This window comes from Ammospiza nelsoni, chromosome 3 (genome assembly GCF_027579445.1).
Source record: "Ammospiza nelsoni isolate bAmmNel1 chromosome 3, bAmmNel1.pri, whole genome shotgun sequence".
NCBI lineage: Eukaryota > Metazoa > Chordata > Aves > Passeriformes > Passerellidae > Ammospiza > Ammospiza nelsoni.
The window spans coordinates 28,393,434-28,416,525 of NC_080635.1; the positions used below are offsets into that span (position 1 = coordinate 28,393,434).

The 23,092-nt window shown below is 40.2% G+C and overlaps 1 protein-coding gene across 3 annotated transcripts in view; it reads left to right on the forward strand.

Annotated features, from left to right (window-relative positions):
- The window catches only part of TTC7A (tetratricopeptide repeat domain 7A), a 168,371-nt gene that overhangs the window by 55,942 nt on the left and 89,337 nt on the right, over window positions 1-23,092 (forward strand). For all 3 annotated transcript variants that reach the window (XM_059469396.1, XM_059469397.1, XM_059469398.1), the window contains 3 exons: window positions 8,242-8,359; window positions 14,258-14,315; window positions 17,688-17,760. In XM_059469396.1, coding sequence (XP_059325379.1) covers window positions 8,242-8,359; window positions 14,258-14,315; window positions 17,688-17,760 — 249 coding nt within the window. The remainder of the gene's footprint in view (window positions 1-8,241; window positions 8,360-14,257; window positions 14,316-17,687; window positions 17,761-23,092) is intronic.

A 23,092-nucleotide genomic window follows, 5' to 3' on the forward strand; every position in this document is an offset into this window, starting at 1 on the left:
TGTCAGGGAGGGTGTCTGGTTGTGTATGTTCTTGAATGAACTACACTGTTCAAACTATAGTGGTTAAGCTTATATGTGAGTCAGCAAAAGCTGGGCAGCATCTTTTTCTAGGAAAAATCTTCAAGTCTGAGGACCTTAAGGGAATCCTTGCTGAACTACCCAACCTACTTCTGCTCTACATTTGGAGCAATTTAACTCTCTTCTATCTGCAGCTCAGTCTCTAAATTTTGAAGGCTGGAAGTCATTCAGTGATATATAAAAAGATTCACAGTGAATGTTATTTTTTAAAATAAAATAAATAAGGTTTTTTTTATTCTTAGAGGTGTTGAAACAGTGTGAAAGTGAGGCAGTACAGCTGTGTTGAATGCTGTTCTTAGTATGTCTGATGAAGTTTTCAATGCACAGCTAGCATATAAAAATACCTCGTCACTTTGAAAAGACAATGAGACACTAATTCAATTCCAGCTTGGGCAATTCAGTGTGTCCAGACTTCTCATACATGACAGAGCTGATAAAACAACTGGCTAACCCTAAAAAGTAGCAAAGGCAAGGGGAGAAGGGAAAAATGAGCTGGTTTTGATTATTTCAAAGCAAGAGGTTTTTTTTTCTTCTATGTACTGCTTTTTTATTGTGTGAAATGCTTTTCAGTGTTATTCAAACAGACCCTGGCTCAGAACTGGGGGTATTATGAAATAAAATCACGATTTCACAAGAGGGCAATTTTAATGCAGTTATCTAGAGCACAGCCTTATGAACTAAAACCAAATTAAAAATATTCCCTCTCCCATTCTTTTCAGTCAGTGGCCTATGCTTTACCCTCATAGCAAACTTGATGATGGTATAGAAGGGTTTTAATTAAGGGGAGTCTGAGGGAAATCAGATCATCTTTTAAAAGAACTGAAATGATAGGTTCCTACATCTCTTAGTCAAAGGGGTGCTTTTGATATTACTGCCAGACTCCTGTGCCTAATAAAGACCTTCCTGCTTAGCAGAGCTGTTTTTCTAAATGTCATCCTTACAGTAATTATTTGCATTTAAATTACATGGCAATCAAATCAGAATTGAATAATTTAAACTGGAAGTTAACAAGCTGATCAATGCCAGTATAAATAGAAAGGAAGATAGACATGGGACAGGAACAGTCTAATGGACAAATATTAGCAGTTACAAATATTCAAATACATCTTCCTTTTCAGAACATATAAAATATTATTAATTTTTCAATTAGGAAATATATCTGTGTACTTGATTTCTGGCTAGGCAGGAAAAGGGTGAAATCAGATCACCATTTATCCAAATGAAGCAGCTAATTTATATCCTGCATCTGTCTACTGTGTGGCGCAGTACTGTAGACAGTTTGTTTATAGCCCATGGGCAAGCAGTACTTTAGTCTTCTTTCAGCTACTAGCAATAAAAAAACAACCCAAAATACAACATTTATGCAGATGGATAATTACAGAATGTCATGAGAAGCACAGAACAGTTTCTTTCATGATTAATCTAGTGATCACTTAAGTCATTTTGCTGGCTCTGTACATGGTGTCTCAACACACTTTAAGAGCAAGGAAAACAGAAAATTAATTGAAATATACTATAATGATTTACAACATTGAGGATGCTCTGATCACATCTATGAAATAATCTCTCAGTGCAGAACAAATCAAAGTGAAAACGTGGATGCATTAATACAGTGCCATGCAAATCAATATGTAGCAGAGCCTGATGCAGAAAAGAGCTGAGCCTCCCCCAGCTTCTGTTGTGGCAGTATGACTAGATCATTAACTGATGCAAGTTGGCAGTACTCTGCTGGCATGTTAGGGGTACCCTGCTGGCTTACATCAGATGATCTGCCCCATCAACTGCTAGCTTCTAGGATTGGGCCTGCAGTAAACAACTGAGTGGCATAAGCACTGTTTTGGCTCCCTTTTTCAGAATTAGAGGTAATAAAAAAAATCCACTGTAAACAATAAATCAATACTTCATTAATTCTAAAGCTTGAGCCAGTAGACTTGGAGGGCCAGAAAAGCTTCAAAATGAATGTACATATGTAAACCACATTTGTATGGTCAGGATGCAGTCAAACCTGTCCAGCAAAGTTGGAACCTCTGTATTGTATCTGAACTATTACACAGGTGTTTTAAATGCTTTTGTAGTAGGCTCAGAATTACTTTTGAGGTAACATGCTGCTAAACCTTCCAGCTTGCTGGGGTTTCAGCACAGCAGTTGGCTGGACTTGCACATGGATGATTCTATCAAGCAAACACAAAGCCCATTTGTGTTTAGCCAGCTGTCTTTTAACTTTCCAGAATGCACTGTGAAGTCTTTGACTATTGTGGGTCAGAATATTGTTTTAAATTTCCATAGAAGAGTTGAGGTAGCTTGCACTGGAACATGTCCATCCTGAGGCTGCTTTGCCTTGCTCCACTATAAATTCAGAGTTCTGCTCACTAAAAGGCTTGCTGCAATTTCCTCTTTCACTCAGCCTTCCCTGGCATGGTCTCAGCTGAATGCTCACTTGCCTATTTTGGCAATGACTTTGAGTTGCAGAATGAGTTGTTGTTTTTAATATTTTAATAGTACAGTTCTGTTAATTTCACTACTAACCTAGGTTCTCCAGGATGCTGTTATGGCAGGTATTGTGAAAATACTAAAAATGGAACTTCTTCCTACAGACAAGCATTAAATACTGAATTTCTCCATTTTTGGGAGCCATGTTTGAGGTGTTCAGGATTACCCTGATGCTTTCTTTTGCCTTTTACTCAGTTGATATCAATGGAGGCATGTTGAATATATTGTAAACACACATAGAGCGAAATGGACTGTAGTCCTAGGATAGGCTTGACTCTTCTAGAACTCTACTGTGACAAGAATCAGGAAGACATGAGGCCATGTCTATCATTTTAATTGCTCCACAGTTGATATAATAGCAATAGTGGTGGTGTGCTAAGCTTGTGTAGCATCAAATGATGCTGTATTATCAGCTAATAGAAGCTTTTTCAAAGGACTTTGTTCCATGGCAAAAGCTGCACAGGATGGTGCTGTATCTCATATTTCCCTTGTTTCTTTGAACTAGTATGCACAGCCAAGTGCTCTACTGCAGCACTTTGCTGGGAAGGCAGAGATCATGCCATCAGTCAGGGAAAGGGAGAAGTGGTGGTGTTGGGCCAGGGCAGGCTGTGCATGGAGTTATAAAAACTGAGTGGGACATGCCATGAGGTCGGGATGTCATGGTGTTTGTGTGTCAGGGGGGTTGGCAGGATGCAGATTTAGAGCTGCATACTCCTGAGGTGACAGCTTACCATTCATTACTTTCACAGGGCACTTCATCAGAGGGTGCTTCTCTCCCCTTCTGTCTGTTGTTGACCCTGCCACTGTAGATAATAAATGCTATGCATGTGCTGGTACCCAGTCACTTAGGAGCCCTGGAGGCACCTGGAAATGCTTAGGTCATAGTGCAGTATGAATAATATTAAAAGATGAAATCTAGTCCCATTACGGAGTTACTCTGCCTGCTGACAGACATCTGAGAGGATCAGCATCACCAGAGAGGCTGCTGAGAAAGCAGGGAAAGGCAAGGAGCTGCTAGGAATTTCTTCTGTCTTTTCTAAAAGACATGCTTGATTACATCACCACTGCTGTTCTGGGGCAATCCCGTGGGTTTTAGACATTAAAAATGACCAATAATTTTGTCTTCAATACATTGCCTTTGTAAACAAACCACTTTAGCTACAGTGGAGGAAAGGCCTGAGTATTCCTAAGTGCTGGGGGCTGAGTTTACACAGACTAAATTGGTGGGCTTAACAATGGTGACACAGAGAGCAAATGCTGACTAGACCAGCAATAGAAAGCACAGGATTTTTTTTCTGACATACATAACATGATTGGCTTTGTGTGCTGTAAACAGCTGTGGGACAAAACCTTTTCATTAGACTATGCCTTATGGACCACTTTCTTCCTATGCATTTTTCTTCTTATCTTTCTCATTTCACTCTATTTATATTCTTCTCTTTGAATTAGTCTCTGTAGCTACAACCCAGTGTAATTAAAATGCTAAGAGGTCAATTTAACTAGTTAACATCATGTGTAATTTTGTATACATACCCATTCTGTAGGATTTTGATCTTTTAAGTGCTTGGGTATTGTTCAGTGTCATGAGTGTCCAAATTCACCTGCTTCATTAACCTTGTCTGCTGTCCTAAGTCCAGTGTCTGCTGTCCTAAGTCCAGATGCATTCCCTACCTCCTCCTTAGTGTGCTCCTCTTTTTTGGCACATTAAAATGCGGTTTTCATCCTGCTGTACATCACTGATTTGTTTGTCCTTAGTTACTCTAAATGTATGCTGGTGAGAAGTGCAATTTCTACTTAGTCCTGCAAGCTGTTGATTCAGTGGGTAGGGCTTGAGCTTTTCTAAAAACAATCTGGGTGGCCGTTGGACACCAGCTGGGTGGCATTAGGCCAGGGGACAGCACCTGCTGTTCTCCACTCCCTTGTCAGTATGCCTCCGGGCTTGGCTTGAGCACACACCAAAACCTGTGGCCAAATAACAGTGGTGGCTGGAACAGCCACTCTCTGTACCAGGGGAAACATCCCTCGGGGTAGCACACCTAGCAACTGTTCTTTTTCTTTCAAATATAAAGGAGGAAGTGAAAGGGGAAAAAAAGCCCAACCAGCCCCAGAGCATTACCATCTCATTGGTGTCAGTTCACAGTTTGGCAGCCTGTCTCTCTCCAGGTGCCAGGTGTTTGCTTTCTGGTGTGATAGAGGGGTTGCTTAGCTAGTGGTTCCAGGTGCCTCCTGACACTTTATATAGCTGGAGTTTAAAATGCAGAAAGTTCTTCTTAGGTTGTTTTTCTCCCATGTTGTCTTTCTTGCATGCAAGTTTTGGAGGCAGGGAGCTTCTCCCTGCAGCCTGGAATGCTGCCTTACTCTCCACTAGCTTTTCAGTGCAAAGTATGTAGAAAAATGTTAGAACAGTAAGGACCAGATTGGAGGGAGGGCTTTGAGACTTCGTTTTTTGTTGCTTCTAAGAGAATAACATGGTAGGCCTTCCCTCCTCCCTTTCTCATCTCCACAGTGCAGACTGAAGGCACCCCATATCTGTAAGGACCCCCCAGATACAGCTTTAGTGGCAGATCACAGCTCAGGTTCACTACTGGTCCCTCATTGGGTGCATGGAGAGGGAGCTTTTATCCAGACTGCAGTCTGGTGGTCCTTGCAGTTTGGTTGGTTACCCCAAATGTGTCCCAAGGGGGTTGTTCCTGTTTCAGGTAGTACTTGCCAGATTCACTGTTGACTAGGCCATCTGCAAGACTGATGCACTGGAGAGTTGAAACATCACAGTGGGTGATGTGAGTGAAAGGTTTGGCTTTTCACACTTGCCCAGAATGACTGAAGAGTAGGAGAATGGGAGAAGAGGGGCAGATGGCTCCCACAGCAGGGCTGGCAGGGAGAAGTGTCTGAGTGCTGTAAGAAGGAAAAGTAAATGTTCTCATAAACAGAACCAGCTGTGCTGGAGTTTGTTGAGGCCACTTATTTTCAAAGCAGACTTCAGCTGACCCAGGTTTGCATTCATAAGAATCTTTGTGGCTGGTCAAAGTGCCATTAGGGTTTAGTATGAATAAATGTTCACAAGAATGTGCTAGAAGTGCTGTTTCAGCCACTCTGAAAAGTTATGGTTTGAATTATTCATTCATTATATTAATCTGATACTGACAGGTGGTCCTGGCTAACTGGCAGGCGGGAAGGCTGAATGGTGCACTACTGATTTGTGCAGTATAGGTATTTCCAGTCAGAAACTGGAATTACCATCAGGTGACCATTCAGAGAAACAATGGAACAAAATCTCTCCAATTTTACCTGTCTTCATTTCAGCTTCAAACTTTTCATTCATTTTTTCCATGCACTCTACCCCTTCTCTTGTTCACTAGTCATTTCAATACCTTGTAGAGCTCTTTTCTTTGTCTAATGGACACTTCTTGGATGAAAGTGTGTGTGGGGAGAAGAGGAGAAACAATAAAGAAAGAGAGTGAGAATATAGCTGTTTATGGTGGCAAAGAGGTGCATAATGAATTTTCAAGCTGCAGAGATTTCATGTCTTATGTAAAAGTTTCTGAGAGATTAAGAATTAAGTTATAATATAGGAGGGGGTTTTGTTGTTCATTTGTGGGGTTTGTTGTTTGGGTTTTTTCTATGTGGCAAGTCATGGCTCACCTCTTCATTGTCCTAGGCTCTGATCCAGGACACATTTCAGTATGTGGCAGGGAAGCTGCTAGGGCTACTGGCAGGTTAAGAAATCTGAAACAAATCTGTCTTCCTGATGTGATCAGAGTTTAAGGGTTCTATCTCAACATTGCTGAAGTCGGTGGGACTATTTCCAGTGGTTGTGGTAATCTTTGGATTGCACCCTCAAAGACAGGCCTTGCAGTTTACTTGGTGAGTCCCAGTATTCCTCAAGAGGTGCTCCTGTGTCAGTTAGTGGCTTCCACAGTCTCAGCTGATGGGGCAATGAGGAGCACTAATGCCTTCAGGAAAGGGTTTGATGGTAACATAGGTGTTGGTTGTTGGACTGACTGATCTGAGGTTTCAGAAATTAGGGAATAATTGTTCTACATCTAGTTTGAATCCTGTGGCCTCAGGGAGTTGCACCAGTGGGAAGAAATTCAAGCAGTGGAGATTTGCTTTTTTCACTTGCAGTTTTCAGCCTTTCTTCAGGTTTATGTTAAAAGTAATTTTCTTCTAATGTTTGCTATCATCTAATAAATCCAGGTGGTTTGTTTATGAAGCCATTAGTTAATGTTGTCACCTGAATGTTTTCAAGTGATGGGATTAGGAGGCTCATTGACAGGATGCTACATCAAGTCAAGTAGATTTTGTTCATAGGTAGTGTATTAACAGATCAGTGCAGAAGGCCAATTTCTTGTCTGATGGTGCATTTTAATTCCAGGTTGTTATGAGTGAGTCATTTTAGATGTTAAGGAGCCATGAGGTGCTGAAGTCTGACAATGCTGAGTATGAAGAGGGCACACATCCACAGTACTTGTGTCTAAACTAGGTGGATTTCCAACAAAAAAAGTACTTTCTCAAAATTAAACAACCCCATCCCATAAAGTCAGTTGTGATGTAATTAAAGTTTCCACAGGGAGGATTTGTCAGATAGTGTAATGGTGTCTGCTTCTTGATTAGGGATGACTCTGATTATGGGTGACAGGATCTGCATACTGTCTTGTACAGAAATGAGATCTTCCTGTAGGCTCTATCTTTCAGGCATTACTTACAAGTTTTGCCAGTGTCTCTCCAACCTACACCTTTCAATGTATATACAGTGTACAGGTCTTTGTCTTTTCTACTCAAAATGGGTGAGTGATATTAATAAGAGTTTAAAGTTAGAAATAAGAAACACTCCATTCTATAATAATATTTAACTTACTCTTTTTATTTAAAATTGCCAGTAACTCTGATTTTACAGATGCTGATAGATATGTGTTGAAAGGAAGGCTGTGGAGAGCAGTCTGTGATGTAGTGGAAGAGACCAGCTTACATATTCCATCACTTTGGAGGCTGATCCTGAGAGATTGTGACTGCTCTCTCCTCCAATCTCTATCTATAATATAAAATGCATTTTCAAGGAAATTGTGTCTTTGCAAAGGATGCAGAAAGCGGTTAGTGCAGCCAGAGCTGCCAAGGTAGTGTGTTAGTTCAGATCAAAATTTATGTTCTGAAATTTCTGCGTCCTTTTGGCAACAGAATTTCAAGCAGCAGCTGAGAGCTTTCAGTGAAGTTAGTGGTTTCTTGTTTTATTCTAATGTTTGAAAGACAGTAAAATTTGCTAAGGTTTAAAAAAATCAGACAGCAATACTGAATGGTTTTCTTTTGAAGGAAGAAACCTGTTAGACCTTTCAATGCCTTACTAGGATATCATATATGTAGTCCAGCTGATCCAGTGTTTGCATTTTAGGCTGCATGATTGAAGTGTGCCTGAGGGAAGCTATAAAAAAAGATCATGTCCTTGATTAATCTTAAACATCTGGAAAGAGTTTGGTGTGCAAACCCCAAACTTTTCTTAAAACTGTGCATGTGCACCAAGGTCTGCTCATCTGACCTTCTACATTCTCCTTTTTATGAGTGTTCACTGGGATCACTGAAAGCCCTTGTGTGAATGACTCTCAGATCACTTGCAGGTAAGGCTAATGGTGAATTTTATTGGAGGAAATGCCCATAAGTCTTAACCTACCTCTTTTGCAGCTGGAAGAAGCAGAACACTTTGCTAAAATGGTGATAGACCTGGGGGAGGATGCTGGAGAGTCCCTGGCAAAGGGATACCTGGCACTGGGCCTGACATACAGCCTTCAAGCTACTGATGGTGAGTTACTTCTTTGTCAAGTGTGTTACATGGAGAGCATTTTTTCCAAGTCTTCAGTGCAAGCAATTGGAATTTATTGGAAAATCTTCCTTCAGTGCTGACTAGACATTGAAAAGCAATCAGATCACAAGATAAATGGGAATTGTTCACATGCTCAGAGAGCTTCTTCTGTGGTAATTAAAATGAAGTTATTAGGTAAAGGGAGATATGCAGGTCATTACTTAGGGGGTGATTATCTGAGTGTAGCTGACAATGCTTGGTGTGTTTTACTTGAATATTTGTAATACATTTTTTTCACTTAATTTACACAACCAAAAGTCAATTTTTCCATCTGTTTTCATATTTTTGTCACCCACTCATAAATCATAAAGAAATACAATCCAAGAACTGGAGTCAGAAATGCCTCACTTCAGTTCCTGGCATGATACTGATTCCCCACAGAGATTCAACCTCTCTGTGATGGAGTTTCTTTTACTTAGAAGTAAACAAGATAAAAATATCTACCTCGCTGGTACATGTGGATGTTGACTAGAAACAGACCACTGAATGTAAGAAGTATTTTATTTTAACTCTGCTTACTTGGATCTTGAATGAGTGGGCAAGGGGCTTCTGCAGATTTGGTGCTTTGTAGGGCTTGATGCGTTTGGGAGAGTTCTAGCTCTGACCTTCATCAAGCTCACAGGTGGGAACAGTCTTTGTTTATTCTGTGACTTCTAACATGGGTAGAAGATATGTTCTAACACATTTTCTTTGAATAATGGCTGAGCTGGTTTGTTTCCTAATGATTTTGGCAGTCATGCCCTCATGCAAGCAATGGCTTTTCTCTCATAGAGGTTCCACAGAAACAAACCAACTATTTCAAAGTTGATTCAGCAAAGAAGCCTGAATCAAAGCTAAATTACTCTATCATGCTATCATGGAATATGCAGGCCTTGCAACTTACACCAGAATTCTGCAAGGCAAGTGTGTGAGAAAGTGTTCTTGTGCTCTTCAATAGCACAGGTTGGTGTAGTTTTTCAGCCAGCCATATCTGATCAGCTGTTCTGAGAACTGCATTTCATCATGGAGGCTTACAGGCACTGCAGCTCTCTCCAGTTCTCCATTTCTCTGCCTCAGAGTAGTTCTCCCTAGAAAGTTCATGTCAAAAAGTATGTCCTTCCTAGCCTGAAGTTTGTCTTACATATATATTTTAAGTCCACTAGGAATAGAGTTCTACTTAACAGCCTAGTTTTTAAGGCATTTTGCATAGACATCATTTAAACTGTTGTAAAGCTATATAAGATCCCATAGACTATTTTCAGGGATAGAAGGTTTTCTATGTCAGCCCCTTATGATCTCTTTGTAAACTTCAGTATGAAAAGAAGGTGGTTTCTAAAGAATGAAGAGGCATGTACTGTACTCTAGCTCTAAAAAGATTTTGGTGCAGCAAAATATGAGTTGGAAACTTTTTCTGGAAACCTCCTGAGTTTTCAAGAGACTATTTCAATATTGTGTCCTTTTTAATGTAAAACAAACAGTCTTCACAACAGCTGCCTTGGATTATTTTCAGATTAGCCTCTCATTTATGTTTTGAAACAGTGGAATATATCTGCCTTCTCACTGTATCTCTAGTCTTTAAGACAACAGGACAAGTCACTCAGTATTGGAGGAGTGAAGAATATAATTCCATTTTGCAGATTATATTTTAATAAAATGGATTAAGTCCTTCAAAAACATACATATGATGGTCATGAATATGGAACTGTGTTTCACTAGAAAATGTCAAATTTGCACTAGCAAGACATTTTTCATTAGCATTGTTAAAAAATAGCAAATGACAGTGAGGAAGCAAAGCTAGAACATGCTGAAAGACAGCAGTTCTGTGATGTAATCCTGTCTCATGTTGTCTATCTTGTTTATCATTGTATTTATACCAGTTCTTACTGACATATGCAGACAAGTCAAATATCTATATGTGTGTGTATATATATGAGATTCCTGTAACTTTCTAGTTGAGATGACTTTCAGTCAATCAGTATTTTCAATAGTAGCTAAGTGTTTGAGACATTTGACCAATTTCCTTCTAAAGCTTTCAGCCTTCCATCCAAGTTAGACTTTCTTATTTAATATAACCTTCTAGTAATTATTTCTCCTCCTGTGTGACAAAGGCACTGAGGAGTTGTATTAAAGCCTTTTCTTTGTGATTTGCAAAAAGCTCCCGTAGGAAGTAAGATTTCCAGAAACTTATGCTGGAAAGCTTCCTTATTCTTAATGTTTAATTACATGTTTCTTGAAATAAGTCTCATTGAAGTAGCTAAAAGATGTGTCCTCAGAGGAAGTCATTGACACTTTTACTCTTTTTTCCTCCGTCTTAGAAGCCCAAGCCTCCTGTGCATAGTTAATGTTCATTTTCTGCAGATCACTTTCCAATGTCAGTTGTCAATGACAACAGCAAACCATTCCTCTTCCTCCCATACTTCCAGTTTTGACATAAGCTGTATTGTCAACTTTTCCTCCCTTAGGTCTGGTGAAGAATTCACTGAAGACAGGGAAAGGTGACATGAATTTACCAAAGGCTGAAGAGGAAAGACTAGGTTGAGAATGTATTGTGAAATACAAGTGCTGTTCTTACCTCACATCACCATCTCACAAATTGTGAAATCTTTTTATATGTAACAGTCCCTCATTCTTTTTTCAGAGATTGTGCTGTATCTCTGTTTTCATTTAGAATTTTGGTAGAAGGTCATGGATCAGGGACTGAATTAGAAACTCGTTGTATCAGTCTTTGTGGATTTCAGTCAGTGTACTGATAGCACTGGTTAATGTTAAGCCCCCCCCCCCCCGAAGTCAATAAATTATTAGTGAACAAACTTGGTCTTTACTTTTGGAAATAACAGTGCATGCCATTTTTAATTATAATTCTGGGTGCTTAAAATGTATGTTGTGCCATATTAGATGTCTTAAGGGAATAATTTCTGAAACTCAGTCATATTTGCAAAAGGGTGCATATATGTAATTATTTTAGTTTGGATCAGAAATTTATTTATGAAGTCCATTTATCTGTCATCCCGACTTCTTACATTGTGAGTCACATACAGGAACAGTTTTGCACATTACAAACTGAATCCTTTCCCACAAAACAAATGTTTTACATAAATAGACCTGACTGTGCTTCAGCTGCTAATGGGTGCTCAATCCATTGGACAAGATTAGAACTAGATTCCTGTCCCCATGTTTGTAGAGTTGATTCTGATCCTTGGCACTGTTTCATTTCATGCATTCACTACTCCTGCTGTGCTCTAACTGCTTTTACTAACACAGAGCTTGTCGTCCTTTGTTTCTAAATGTGATCCAGAGCTTTATGTGTAGGTACAAAATGCTGCTGAAGAGCCTATTGAATTTTAGTAAGGCTGAAGCTGCTTTAAAAACCCAGATTGCTTCAGAAAATAAATCTTGGGCTGCTCAAGTGGCATTTGCAAAAGTCTTACAGGTTTCAGAAGCCCTCCTGTGCCACTCTTCCATTGGTCAGACTGCTTTTGGAGCTTATTTTAATCTTAGTAATAAGTAATATTTTGTTTTAGTTGATGGAACTGCAGCAGCCATGCTGGCAGGAAGTAAAGTTAGGTAGGGATTGAAGAATTCTTTGGTACCGTTTACCTGGGAGAATAGAGCACAAATTTTAAAAGTTTAATCAGACGCACCAGGCTCTGTTTCCTTAGTGCAAACTTTTCTTTGTCTGAAGTGAGAGTTTCTCAGTGATACAAGTGGGTTGCAGATTTCTTTGAATAATTCAGGGGTAGGGTATCTGCAATATCTTGGGGCAGCCTGTTTCAGAGTCTTGCCACTCTCCTAGTAAAGAATTTCTTCCTGTGTATAATCGAAATCTTCCCTCTTCTAGTTTAAAAGCATTGCCCCTTGTCCTGTCTTTATAGGACCTGGTAAAAAAAATAACTGTCTTTCTTAAAAACCCCCTTGAAGTATTAAGAGATCCTCCCTTGACCCTTCTCCAGACTGAAAAATGACAACTCTCTCGACTTTTCTGTATAGGAGACGTCTTCCAGCCCTCCAGCCATTTTCATGGCCCTTTTTTGGATTTGTTCCAATGGAACCACATCTTCTGTTGGGGATGCCAAGCTGCACACAGCATTCCAACTTTGTGGTAGCTGAAGATGCAGTCCATATTGTGGGTGGTGGCAGTCACATGCTGTTTCCCAGTAATGCAGAGGCAAAGCTGACTAGTTACAGAGTAATCCCATCATTTCCACAACATATTTTGTGTTCTTTCTAACTACAAACTGAACATTAGTCAAATGTCTTAACAGGTGGAAGCTCGAAGTTCTAGTTTTTCCATTTGGTGTTTAATTTAAGGGACAAATGGCAATATTTCTTTCAGTCTTTCTTACTGTGTGACATCTTCAGAATTGCTCTGTAACTTAAAGAATGGTAGTTTCCATGAGAAACAGAATGTCAGATTTTTTTCTGTAGGGATGTTTATAGGTATGATCAAATCCTTTCCAATGTCTCCTCAAGCATTTTTGTTTACATCAATCTTGGTTCTTTAATTTATTTCCAAATTTTCTTCCTTTGTTACCTTTATCCAGTATTTTGCAGCCTGATTTAAGGCTACTGAGAGTGATATGTTTTTAATAGATGCTGCATTTTACATAAAAGTCTATGTCTTAAAATTTATTATTTAAAATACAAATTTTTGGATAAGTTTTTTATCTTAGAGTAGGTTTTGTGGCCTAAGCAAGTTCTGATCTTTATGATTAGGAAATCCTGAAGATTGCTGTTTCTCCCAAATGAACCAGGTATTCTGAAGAACTGTTGGAAAATGTAGAAGTACAAAAGGTCTGATCACTATAGCTACTGCAACAAATAATTTACTTACAAAATTTCACTCACTGGCATATTGCAGAATGCAAAGAAACTGGTTACATTTGCAGGTCTTGCAGAAGAACACATCTCTTCTTAATAACTTTTAAGAATACTTGAATTTCACTGGGTTTGTTGCATAATTATATACTACTTAGTAACTTGCTATTTTGGAGCATACAGTGACTTGATGTATCAATTCAGATACATTCATGGTGAGGTTTGCTGATGGATTAACTACTCATCTCTTCCTTATGCTGTTGATCAATAGCTCTCAATTTCAGGATAGGCAGAACAAGAAACAGCTGCCATGCAAGAACCAGAACAAGACAGCCAATGCATTTCTAAAAATCATCACTAGGTTTCCAGATGTTTTGCATCTGAGAAAGCCATGTTCCTTTAAGCTCTTCCTCTGTTCCTGATGATCTTGATTCTTCTCTTCCTTTTCTGGTTTTAGGTAGGAATTAATTTATACAGTGATACATGTGTGTACTGGGCAGGATCCATTAATCAAGCAATTAGAGGCATGGAAGAAGGGCATTAGTGGCTAATGCCACATCTGAAGTAACCTGAAGTCTGTTGTGGTCTCAAAGATGGTGGTGTTTTGTCACAGAGCTGTAAGTTTGGCTGCTGGTGTTCCCAGTTACACCTGCAGCACCATCCTATGAAGATGGTGGTGAATGTGTGCATTCTGTACACATACTGTACCTGAATCAGAATGTGATGCAGGTTACTGCTTGTAGCATTTGAAGCAGTCTGGCTGAGGACCTGTTATTTTCTTGGTATCTGGTTAGTGTTTGACCCCTTCTCCCAGCCCCCTTCAGTGGCATATATAAATAAAAAATGCTTCAGTATTTCAAACAAAGGACTTAAAATAATCTTTAATAAAAATGAATTTAAGAATTCATGTCGAAATGAGCACATGCCCAAACACACAGAGATTTCCATACTGTTTATGCTCCCAGTTTGGATACTCCATATATTTATTTATTTGATCTGAAACATTGAATTAACACTTAAATGGTATTGTATCTTGTCCTACAGCTACTCTAAAGAGCACTCAGGATGAATTAAACAAGAAAGCACTTCAATCTTTGGAGAGGTGAGTAGGAATTTTGCAGATACTTGCTTTGTGCATTTTTTTTCATTAATTCAGAATTTTTTTTTTCTTTTTATGTTTCTTTTTCCTCTGTGTAAGGCTTCTGTGCTGGAAGGTTTGAAAACAGTTCATTAGATTTCAGCAGTAGTCTGTCAAAACCATTTTTGTGATGGCTAAATGCAGTGATTATTTGATTGAACATCAAAGGTAAGAGTACTGCCACCTTACAGAAAAAAACCTTAGCCCCAAATTAGCTGCAGTGAGATCTACAGTGCTCGGAGATGCAGCTTCCTCACATGATGCCAGCTGGCAGACGTGGAAAACTAATTTTGTCTCAATTCCTGTGTGAAGCAGGCTTAAAATCCTATTTCCATCATGGTGGGAAAGTACCTCCACCATCAGGGTGTAAGCAGCTATGGGTGACCTGGCACCAGGGCACCTAGGGGAGAGAATAATTGCTGTCCTAATGAGTGTTTAAATCAGCTGTTTTTTGAAGAGGAGGTTCTAGAGCTAGTGGAACAAAGCAGGCACCACTCACCTCTCCTTCATCCCTATATTTTTGGGGAAAACTGATACAATGGCTGCACTCTGGAAGCAACTGTGCACTCTTGTGCAACTACACTTGAGACCTCAAGTACAACTGCTTGATTTAAAACCTTTTTTTGTCCATTCTGTGGAGTAGAGCATTAATGTGTGAGCTTCCTGACTGATATGATTAAATTACACCACCCAAAATACACTACGTGGTGTTCAGGCAGTTACTTACATTTGTACAATTACATTCACAATTTACAACCCACTGTGAATGTAGATGCCTACAGACTATAGATAGCAATTAAATGGAAGCTTATGTGCCCCAAGTCTTGGGCTGAAGGATCTAATTCTGAGTTTATTGTTGTCATAATTACATAAGTGAAGAAAACTTGAGATCTCTGGTATCTCAAAGTACAGATTTAACAATTTGAACAATGTTAAAAGATCTTAGCTGTTTTGCTGATGCTGACCAAGAAGGAGCCCAGCATGTTTGTCTTACACTGGTTTTGTAGTGAGTGCAAGAACTGAAACCACAGATACGATTCTGGGTGTTTACCTGATGGAGATCTGAGAGGGAAAACTTCTAAAAGCCATTTATTCATTCACTATTTGGATGCAGAGTGTACTTTTACTTTTAAGTCACACTAGTTTGTGGACTCCAGTGTCATACATAAACTGCTGACCAGTTTTAAGGAATTGTGGTGCTGCACTGCTTTTCAGCTTCCTTGTTTTTTATCCTGTGACCTTTCTCATTGGCTGTGACTTGTTTTCATGGTATCTTTACCTAGGAGGCAGACAAGCTTCTAGCCAAACATTAGTTATTCAAACATCAGCCAACAGGAATGTGACAGTGAGCTGATTACTAGTGTTTTCTAAATGCCTAAGTTTGGTTTCCTTCCTTTTTGTACCTTTCTTGCTTTTTGTCTTTTTTTGAAGAGCCTGTTTGATCTCTCAGGCCATAGTTTGGCCTGTAGTCATCTCAGTAAGGGGCCTTTTCAGCTGGAAGATTGCACCAAATGTTTTTCTAATTCCTTCTGAGGAAAATGAGCAGTAAAGTAACAATCCTTTGTTTCTTTCCAAAAGCACCATTAATTTCATCTGCTATATTCTTGTGAACCTTCCCCTGTTACTCATTGCTGGAGAGGCTACTGAAGGTTTCACAAGAGACACTTTGTAAAGAGGTGGCTCACCCTGTCTAACACCTTAGGGCAAAGCTGGGTTCTACCTTGTGGAGTTTTGTTGTTTGTTGCAATCTTGAGGGGGGTTGGGGATTTTTTTTGGTTGGGGGGGTTGTGACTGTTTGGGAGGTTTTTTGTATTTTTTGAAGTGGAAGGAGAAATTAGTGACTCACCTGTACTAATTGCACATTGATGTCTTTGGCATTGCTTCAGAACACTTGAGTGCCACCTTGACTTAGAGAGTTACAGGACATATTCAGTCCATACTAAATTAATTTGTTCTAGAGCTTTTAGTTATAAAAATGAGCTTCAAAATCTTCTTGCTCACAGGCCAAGATGGTATTTGAAAAGTGACTGCCATTAAAATGGTGTGTGGTTTGTTTCCTGAAGGAATTATTTTATTGCTACTTGTTTATTATTAGCAAATCAATAGTTTTGGCATGGGTTTTAACCACCAGTGTTGTCAGCCTGTCATTTCTCCCTCATAAGGACATTAATTGTGCTCACTTTGGGCCTGGCAGTGCAGGTGCAGGCTTCCCTGGTGTCCTGGAATGCAGCCCAGAAAAAGGTCAGGAAATGTTAATTGGCTATGAGGGACCTTCCTCTTCCCCATTTCTCCCATGTGAAATGGTTTCCCTGTGCTGCAGAGCTGTGAGTGAGCTCTGTGAGTCACAAGGGGAGAATCCACTGGCTCCTGCAGTGGACTGCCAGGTGGCATCAGCTGCTGCCCCACCTTTGCTCCTAGATTGGGTTCCCTCAGACACTATCCCAGCATTGCCTTGGTTAATGGCTTCTCCACAGGCTAGCAAATTCACACTGCAGTTTTGTGCCTGGCATAGTCTGAGAGGGGACAGTTCTGCCTAGGCTGTCCATCCCTGTTCCCTTGTTCCCTACCTTGTACACAACTTTGTTAAAGGCCTGCACATCTGGTTCTGGAGACACTGCAGCCTTCTCTAGCCAAGGCTTCAGTGTAGTGCCTGCTGTGGGCTGGAAGGGGTATCTCAGAGTCCAAGCTTGACAAGTAAGGGCCTTGGTGTTGGTCCAGGCACAGCTCCTGTCATCAAGTCATTCCTCCCTCAGTGTCTTCCCTTTCCAAATTAGGAGTCTGCTAATTAACTAGGAGTCAAAAATTAAACTAGAAGCTGCAGGGTGGAGAATGTTTTGTATGTTTGAGCACCAGTTTGTGTCACAGGCTCCTGATCTTTAGTCCTCTACATGCTCATAGTGATTACTTTTTCAGTGTTAATCCAACCCTCTCTTAATGTTTGAAAAGTGGCAGTATAGGAACAACTTAGACAACTGTGTCTATCACCTGAATCACTTAAAATAATGCTTTGATAGGTTTGTTATGCACTCAGAGCTGCTTTTTCCATATTAGTTATCCAAGTTCCAAAATATTAAGTGGCATTTAATAAAGGAGCATGTAAGTTGTATAACATCCTGGCAGCTGTGTTTCTCATATGTTTTCCTGGGATTCTGGCTTAGCCAGAGCAGCACTGTTCTGCTTTTTGTCTAGTTTCAGTGTGCTCCCCATTACTGGACTAGTTTTCTGTGGGGGAAGACTGGGTTTTGTTCTGCGCTAATGTGACTCATGGTGAAGGAGTTCTGCAAAGTGCAATCTAACAGTCGCTTTTCTTTCTGTCTTATGTGGTTGTCCTTAAAGAGCACATGACCTGGCCCCTGAAGATCACCAGATCATCCTCTACCTGTCACTGCAGCTGGCTCTTGTCAGACAGGTATGTGAAATATTTGGAAATCACTGGGTCATGGGAGGATGGAAGGACAGTCCAGTTGAACAAGACCCAGGCTTGCTAAACAGGGTCCCTTCCTTCCTGCGTTGTAACCGGTGACAAGCAGTCAGAATATGTTTATGTAAAATATTTTTTAATTCTTACTCTAAAAATAATAATTCTATGGCACATGGAATGGCCTTCCCTGGGGAATGTGTTCAGCTCTAACTCCTGAGCAGCCTTGGAGCAGCCTTGTGTGTGTGGGATGAGGAGGTATGTTTGTTGCTGCTCCCTGGTGTCCCTGTCCCGCACAGGCCACTCCAGAGGCTGTCCCGTTGTGCCTGGCTCAGTGCGGTGCCAGATCGCGCGCTGGGATCGCTTTATTCCAAACTTGGGCACGTTTGACGCCAGGCTCTGACGCGTACTGGAGCTCTGCAGAGAGTGGGATTAGTTGGCATTTGAATGCTGCTGCAGGTGTTAACTCATAAAAGTGAAGCTGATCAGAAAATGCTCTGCACTGCCTTTCAAAAAAAAAAACCCAACCACTTGGGCTGTGCTTTATTTTTCTGCCCCTTTTTCTTAAAACTGGGGTGTTGTATTTCTCTGTCCTTTCTGTTTAAAAGCTAAAGTCTTTATTGGAGTGGCTTCTGTTTTTTAAATACCTCTCTAGCTAGATTTGAAATTTCATCATTGTAGTTTCTTTCTTTGGCAGGCCTTCTGCTTGCTGCAGTTTGCTCTCCCTAGTCTACACTATGGAGTTGAACAGTTGGGTATTTCTTACTTTCCTGAGCTAATTAGGGGAGCTGTGTGTTCATTAGGTTAAACTAATTGTTCCAAGAGAGCACCCTCTTGATAATGTCACTTTTGTAACCCTTTCATAATGAGAGCAGTGTGCTGTGAGCCTGCAATAAGAAAGGATAATTAAAATGGCTTATTTAACTTTCTCATCTGCCTACTAGCTGCTTTATGATGCAGTTTGCTCAGGGTCTTTCATTAAAAAACACCCAGCTACCCTTTTTTCTCTCACAGCTTTTGCCTCATAGGGAGATGGTTTGATTTGCTACCTCTTCTGCTTGCCATGAGTAAAGAATTACAGCTTTTCAGCTGAAATATCCTGAAAAATAAAATGAAGATTTCTGTGGTCATTGATTTTTTGTTGTTTTCACTGTTACTGGCATTTTAACTCTTTCTTTTTTTTTCTGGTTGTAGCCTGTCTTTGCCATGTTGTTTCATCTCTCTTGTTGCTTCATTTCCCTTCCCTCCTGTTCTTTCTATTCAGTCTCTTGTCCCCATGTTCACTTTCCTCTTTTGTCTAGTTCACCTGTGTGTTTTCATCCCCGATGTTATGCCAGTCGCCTCTGCTCCCACAGCTGTGTGATCTCAGTGTATTGTGTAGTGTCAGCCTGACCCCTGCCATGGTGCTCCTGCTCTTCTCCCATCAAGTGAGATATAAATCTTTAATGCATGCTTGGACAGAGAGGAGATACCTGAGACTTCTGTATTTTTAGACTGCTGTAAAATACCCTACTCTTCTTTTGCCAGTTTACTTAATGATAAACATTTGGTAATGCATTTTTAATATACTTAATTATTTAAAGTATCTAATATATTCTCTTTCTGATTAACTGAAAGAAAATGATACCTTTTTTGATAGATTGCATTAACTATTGAACATCACAGTTAGGGCTTTCATCAGGCAATGCTATAATACCAATAAATCAGGCCTTTTCTGCATAGTAGGTTATAATATAATATAATACCTTAGTGTTTTGCTCAACAAATAGACCTTTTTGTTTCCATAGTCAGGGTCAATAAATAAGGTAACTGTACCCAGCATTGAAAAATATAGGTATCAGCTTGCATAGATAAGACAGTGTTTTCATGGAACAAAGCAAGAGAGGCAGCTGACCAGTAGAGTGCCAAGCAAAGCTGGAGCAATTAATCTTCCTTGGAAGGCTGTAAAATATTTCCAATAGCACTTGTTTCTGTCACCACTGGGGGAGGCAAAGGGGAAATGGAAAAACATAGGCATCCCTCTGACATGAGATGAGGATGTGACAGAGGAGGAACGGTTATAAAAGGTTCATGCAGAGTTGGCATTTGAAACCACCAGCAACCAAGATAAAAAATGATGATAATGAGTGTTGTATGTGTGCATGTCTTAAAGACCACTGGAGTCACTGGGAAGACTGGGAGGTCTACATCAGCCCCAGAGTGTTGTAGTGGCTTTTTCAGCCAAACACAGTGTAGAATAACCTGTTCTGTAAGGAGGGTCTCTCAGTCTGGTTTTCCCCCTGAGCTGAAGTGCCTGGTCTGTGCTTGCTGCAGTGGATATCTCCACCTGCAGTGGGCTGGCAGAGCCCAGTGACAAATGAGACTTGCAGCTCCCCACTCCCAGTGCCTGGTTCGGCTGCTTCTCCTGTTTCTGTGGTAACAGCACTTGGATCAGCAAAAACAAGGTAGAATGAACATTTTAAAGCTCACTGATTTTAATGCATTGCCTTGTTTTTTAAAAAGCAGACCGGTTTCTATGGAAATTACTCTCTAGAGTCAGCAGCACTCTTGTTAATTTTAAGTGTTGAATCCGGATTTTTTGGGGGTGGTGGTGTTTGTGACCTTGACTGCCGTGTAAATCAGTACTGAATATGTAAAAACAACTTATATAGGCATCATGCCATTTTAATACTTGATTAGATCTAACCTTTCTTTTCATGAAAATGGGAGAGGGAAAGATGGCTAAGGGTCAGCAGCTGAGCGCTGTAAGTCTCACCAGTTTCCTGTGGACTTCCAAGAGACCTCAAGTTTCAAGTGGCACTATCCAGAAAGCACCTACTTCCTTCCCAAGTGTCTGGATATACAGTTAAGATAAACAACACTTAAGAGAGCAGAGAAAATATTTCAGCTGTTTTGCCCAGTTTTTGTTTGGTTTCAAGGAGGAGAGGCTGCTGTCTGCCCAAGAGAGGAGCTCTGTTTTAGGAGGTATTCAAGAGGTGGTTTTTTCAGTGACTCCTTGGGTGTAGGTAGTTCTATTCTGTCTTTTTCCCAGATTACCAACTGCCTCCTCTGCTGAAAAGCAACATGCTGCTTTTCTGCCTACATCCTAGCCTAGATTGTTCTGGTGATCAAGAATGGCTTGTAGGAAGAACTAAGTAATAACCCATAGGTGTATACCTATTTTCCTGAGGTTCTGGTGAACTGTAGCAAGTCTGTTTTCAATGGAAACTCTTGCCAGTCAGTAAAGCTTTCTCCTTTCCATGCTATAAAAAGAGATGGAGTGGGTAGTTGTAATGGTTAATTAAGTGTAACTGTCAACTGACGTGAAATTATAAGGCCTGAAAATCCCTTTTAAGGGTTCCTGTTTCATTTACCATTTAAAATACCCAAGTTCATTCTACTGTTAGGAAGTATTTTTTACACTTACTCTGTTTTCCTTTTTATACCTGTAATTGTGACGTATCAACATTGTTTTTAAGGAGACACATAGCATTATTGAAATAAATCCTACTATATAAAAGGCAGCCTAAACAATCCATATTGTGGCATTATTTTGGTAATGCTGCAGGATGCTATTTCTGGCCTACTGCAGCATCTTTGCTCCCTAATCAGTGTGATGTGAAGATACCTGTGTGCCATGCAAAACATGTGGTATATTTGTTAACAGAATGATAAATCAGGGAACTGTAGCTTCTTCTAATTGTAGGCCCTACTTAGACTTGCAGTCCAGCTGAAATAAGATTATTTTAAAGTGCAGTACTGGTAGGGAATTTTAAACTGGCAGCCTACCTCTGATAAAGCCCTGACGTTTCAGGGTGCCATCTGGGGTGACACCAGCTTCCATCTTTCTCAAATTATATATTTACTTAAATAAAAATACATCTTTCAAAAGAAGTTTTGTGTTGACTGCTGCCAAATATCTTGCTTTTGTTGATGTAGAAATTTAGTTTGTATTTCATTGCATCTAGTCTGTTGCAGGTTGTTGTTTCAGATAATGCTTTCTGTAAAGGCAGAGAGTTCATGTTATTTTTGTCCACTGTTTCTAATTATGCAGCAGTACTGTGTAGGCTAGTAATGGTGTTACAGCACTAAGGAGTCTTTTTGGACTCAAGTTAATAAATGAGGTGCCAGGGAAGCATGATTAATTTTTAAGGCCAGCTATTGCCTGTGACTCTGATGATACTAGAGGGAAGCACTGAAATGAGATGTAACCATTGCAGGCCCCATACTACAGAACAGAATTACTTTAGATGACATTTCTTCCAGCAGTATGTGGCTGCCTCTCCAGCAGACACAGGTTTGCAGGAGTGACCACAACTCACTTTTTTGCTGCTCTATTTCATGGATGTTGCAACAGAGTCGCAGAGCTCCTTGGATGGCCAGCTTCTCTTAGGGGTGTGGACCTACCTGCAGTTTGATCCTAAGTCATTTTCAACACGTAAAGCAGGTCTCAGTTTGCATATTCTCACATGAGTAAGGTCAAGCACCCCAACAGTTTTGAAGTCCCTCAGTAAAGGCATTAGTTGCAAGTGTTATTCTTTGCCTGATTCATACTAGCAAATTAGGATCCCCTTCCCAAGTCTTAATTATAGAATAGTTTGAAGAGGACCTTTAGAGATCACCCAGTTCAATCCCTGCTCAAAGCAGGATCATCTGGAACAGGTTGCTCCAAGTCTTCTCCAGTTGTTTGATTTGCAGGTTTTCTTCTAATTAACTTTTCCCCAAACTTGTATTTTCTTTTTGGGTACTTGTGCAGCTCTGAGACAGAAATAGGAAGAAATAGAAGGGTTTTTAGTCCTGAGTGCAAGAAGTCTTGACAGCAGCTTTGTTTTAACAAGTCAAATTTATATACCTCTGGTATATCTATGAACAACTTTGTGAACAAGCAGATCTGGGCCCACCACTGTCTGGTCCTGGCTCCAAGTTGTATTGTCATTGCTAGAATTTTTATATTGTATGAAAATGTGTTCTAGTAAACTGCTGAGGGAATGTGAGTGATTAGGTCAACGTGTTTACCCTTGCAGTAGGCTTTAATAACACATGTAGTTAAAGTAGCTCCACTGACAAGCAGTAATTCACTAAAGCTGAGCAGTCAGTCATGTATCCCAGTCTGAATCCAAGCCAGGACATTCAGCAGTTTTCATGCTGTGGGCCAAGTGCCAGTTTGGGGTTATGTCTGGAGCAGTCACACTGATCTCCAGGCTTGCATGGAGTCACCAGTAATACAGAGTTAAGTACCATGGCTCATGTGTGCACAGCAACAGAGAAATGTCACTTGGACATTAGGATGAAGTTGTCATATGAACAGAATATGCACTGCTCCCAGAAGGATACCTGGACTTTA